General features: G+C 33.6%; 1 protein-coding gene across 1 annotated transcript; it reads left to right on the top strand.

Moving 5' to 3' along the window:
* The first annotated feature begins 330 nt into the window (after positions 1-330).
* On the top strand, positions 331-2,156 carry HYD1 (C-8,7 sterol isomerase). Its single transcript, XM_020383692.3, has 4 exons — positions 331-597; positions 942-1,085; positions 1,177-1,285; positions 1,631-2,156. The coding sequence occupies exons 1-4, from the start codon at positions 462-464 to the stop codon at positions 1,899-1,901; spliced, it is 660 nt and encodes a 219-aa protein (XP_020239281.1). The 5' UTR covers positions 331-461; the 3' UTR covers positions 1,902-2,156.

Below are 2,156 nucleotides of genomic sequence, written 5' to 3'. Positions count from 1 at the left end.
ATCTATTTATAAATAAAGTAGAATTTTCTTTTGGTAAAGTGATAATATTTATATTTGTTATCTACTAAATATATTATTTAAATATTTATATTTTTATATTATTTTTAATATTTATATTATTTTTATCATTAATTATAAATTCAAAAAATTAATATATATTATTTATCTTTAATATTTTGATATATTTAATATTAAATATAAATTTAAAGTTATTTATAATATATATTTTTTAATTTTTAAAATAATTCATAAATACTTATAAATATTTATAAAATTCACATAGGAATATAAGATAAGTAGAGGTAAATTTTTATTTGACAATATGGATTCGGATTTGCATCCCATCAATCGAATCTCTTCCATCTCACAGTGTCCAAGTCACCAGTCAACGCTCTACATTTACTGATCTCTATTCACATTCATTCCCATCACACAGAGGAACGAAGAAGAAGAAGAAGAAGATGGAGGTTCACCCTTACGTCCCACACGATTTGCATCTACCAGACTACGCCCCATGTCTCCTTTCCATGTCCAACATTCTCTTCGTCTTCGCCTTCTCCTCGCTCCTTGTAGTCACACTCGTTTGGATCTTCTCAGGTACCGCCATTTTCTGTTAGAGAATCTCACATGGAATTAAGTGATTAATCTTAAATCAAGATGCTTGCTTCCAACAACAATCCCACTCTAAATTTCTAAAAAGCCCAATTTGTAGTTTGTGAAATAATGTAAGTGGTCTCGCTTCATCGTATAAGTTCTCGCATAGGGTGCCTTTTGGTTTCTTTTAATTAGGTACTCGCACTATATCGTTTGTTGCAAATTCAAGGTTTAGGTTGTCTGATGTGACTTTCAGTTATCATTGTGATTTGAATTTCTATCACCGGATTCGTGGAAATGATTTTAGGTGTTTCTGATTTTGTTTTCTTGACTTTGTATTCTCCCAGGACGCTTTAAGAAAACCAAAGTTGATAGAGTGCTGATGTGCTGGTGGGCCTTCACTGGCCTCACACACATGATTCTTGAGGGTTATTTTGTTTTCTCACCTGAGTTTTTCAAGGATAAGACTGGCTTCTACCTGGCTGAAGTTTGTGAGTTTCTTTGGCATTGTTAGATTGGAGTGACTTTCAAGGAATTTGCAGTTTTTTAGTTGATGCAAGTTTTTTAATGTGCAAATAACAGGGAAGGAATATAGCAAAGGGGATTCAAGGTATGCAGGAAGAGATGCAGGGGTAGTTACTGTTGAAGGAATAACAGCTGTTTTGGAGGGTCCTGCTAGCCTTCTAGCAGTGTAAGTTGAAAATAAAGAACAAAAGACATGACCAACATACCTAATGCAATGACATTACTGGCTTGTATGGATGAATTTCTCCGGAAGCACTTTGAACAGATAAAAAAAAAGGAAGAAAAAAATGAAACAAACTTCTTTAAAAGCTTAATTTTAGCTTATGGAGAATTTTGTTCATTTTTCCTTCCTATTTTTTCCTCTTAAAAGTTTTTCCGGAGAAGTTTATTCAAACAAACCTTATCGTTACTAATGACCTTTCTTTGTCTAATTTAACTCGATTGCATGTTTTTTCTTCTCTTATTTTTCATTTTTTCACTGAACTGTTTGTGTTACCAATGTGGATGACAGATACGCAATAGCTTGTGGGAAGTCATATAGCTACATTCTTCAGTTTGCCATTTCTTTGGGCCAGCTATATGGAACGGCTGTTTATTATATAACAGCAATCTTAGAAGGTGATAATTTTTCTACAAACACATTTTACTACTATGCTTACTATATTGGAGCAAATGCCTCTTGGATTGTAATACCCTCGATCATTTCCATCCGATGCTGGAGGAAGATCTGTGCATCATTTCGGGTTTTAGGAGGCCAGACAAAGAAGTCTAAAGTCCGTTGATGCAGACATTTTCAGGTTATTGGATTCAAAGATCCTGAGCTAATAATTATGTTTTTGGGATGTTGAGAATTGCGATAGGAGAGATTGTTTTAAGAATTGTGCCAATTGATTCTCTTAAACTGCATATCTCAGGGAGAAAAGAAAAATCCCATTGTCGTTTGAGAAGGTGATGTTTTAAGTTTTGAACAAGTATTCTCCTATGATTGAATTTTAGCTGGCACAGGTTAGAATATAGTCAGCAGCGCTTTTGCTCCA

This window comes from Cajanus cajan, chromosome 1, assembly GCF_000230855.2.
Source record: "Cajanus cajan strain Asha chromosome 1, NIPB_CcT2T_4, whole genome shotgun sequence".
Lineage (NCBI taxonomy): Eukaryota > Viridiplantae > Streptophyta > Magnoliopsida > Fabales > Fabaceae > Cajanus > Cajanus cajan.
Note: the sequence above shows the minus strand (reverse complement) of the source record. Positions and strands in the feature narration are given on the sequence as shown.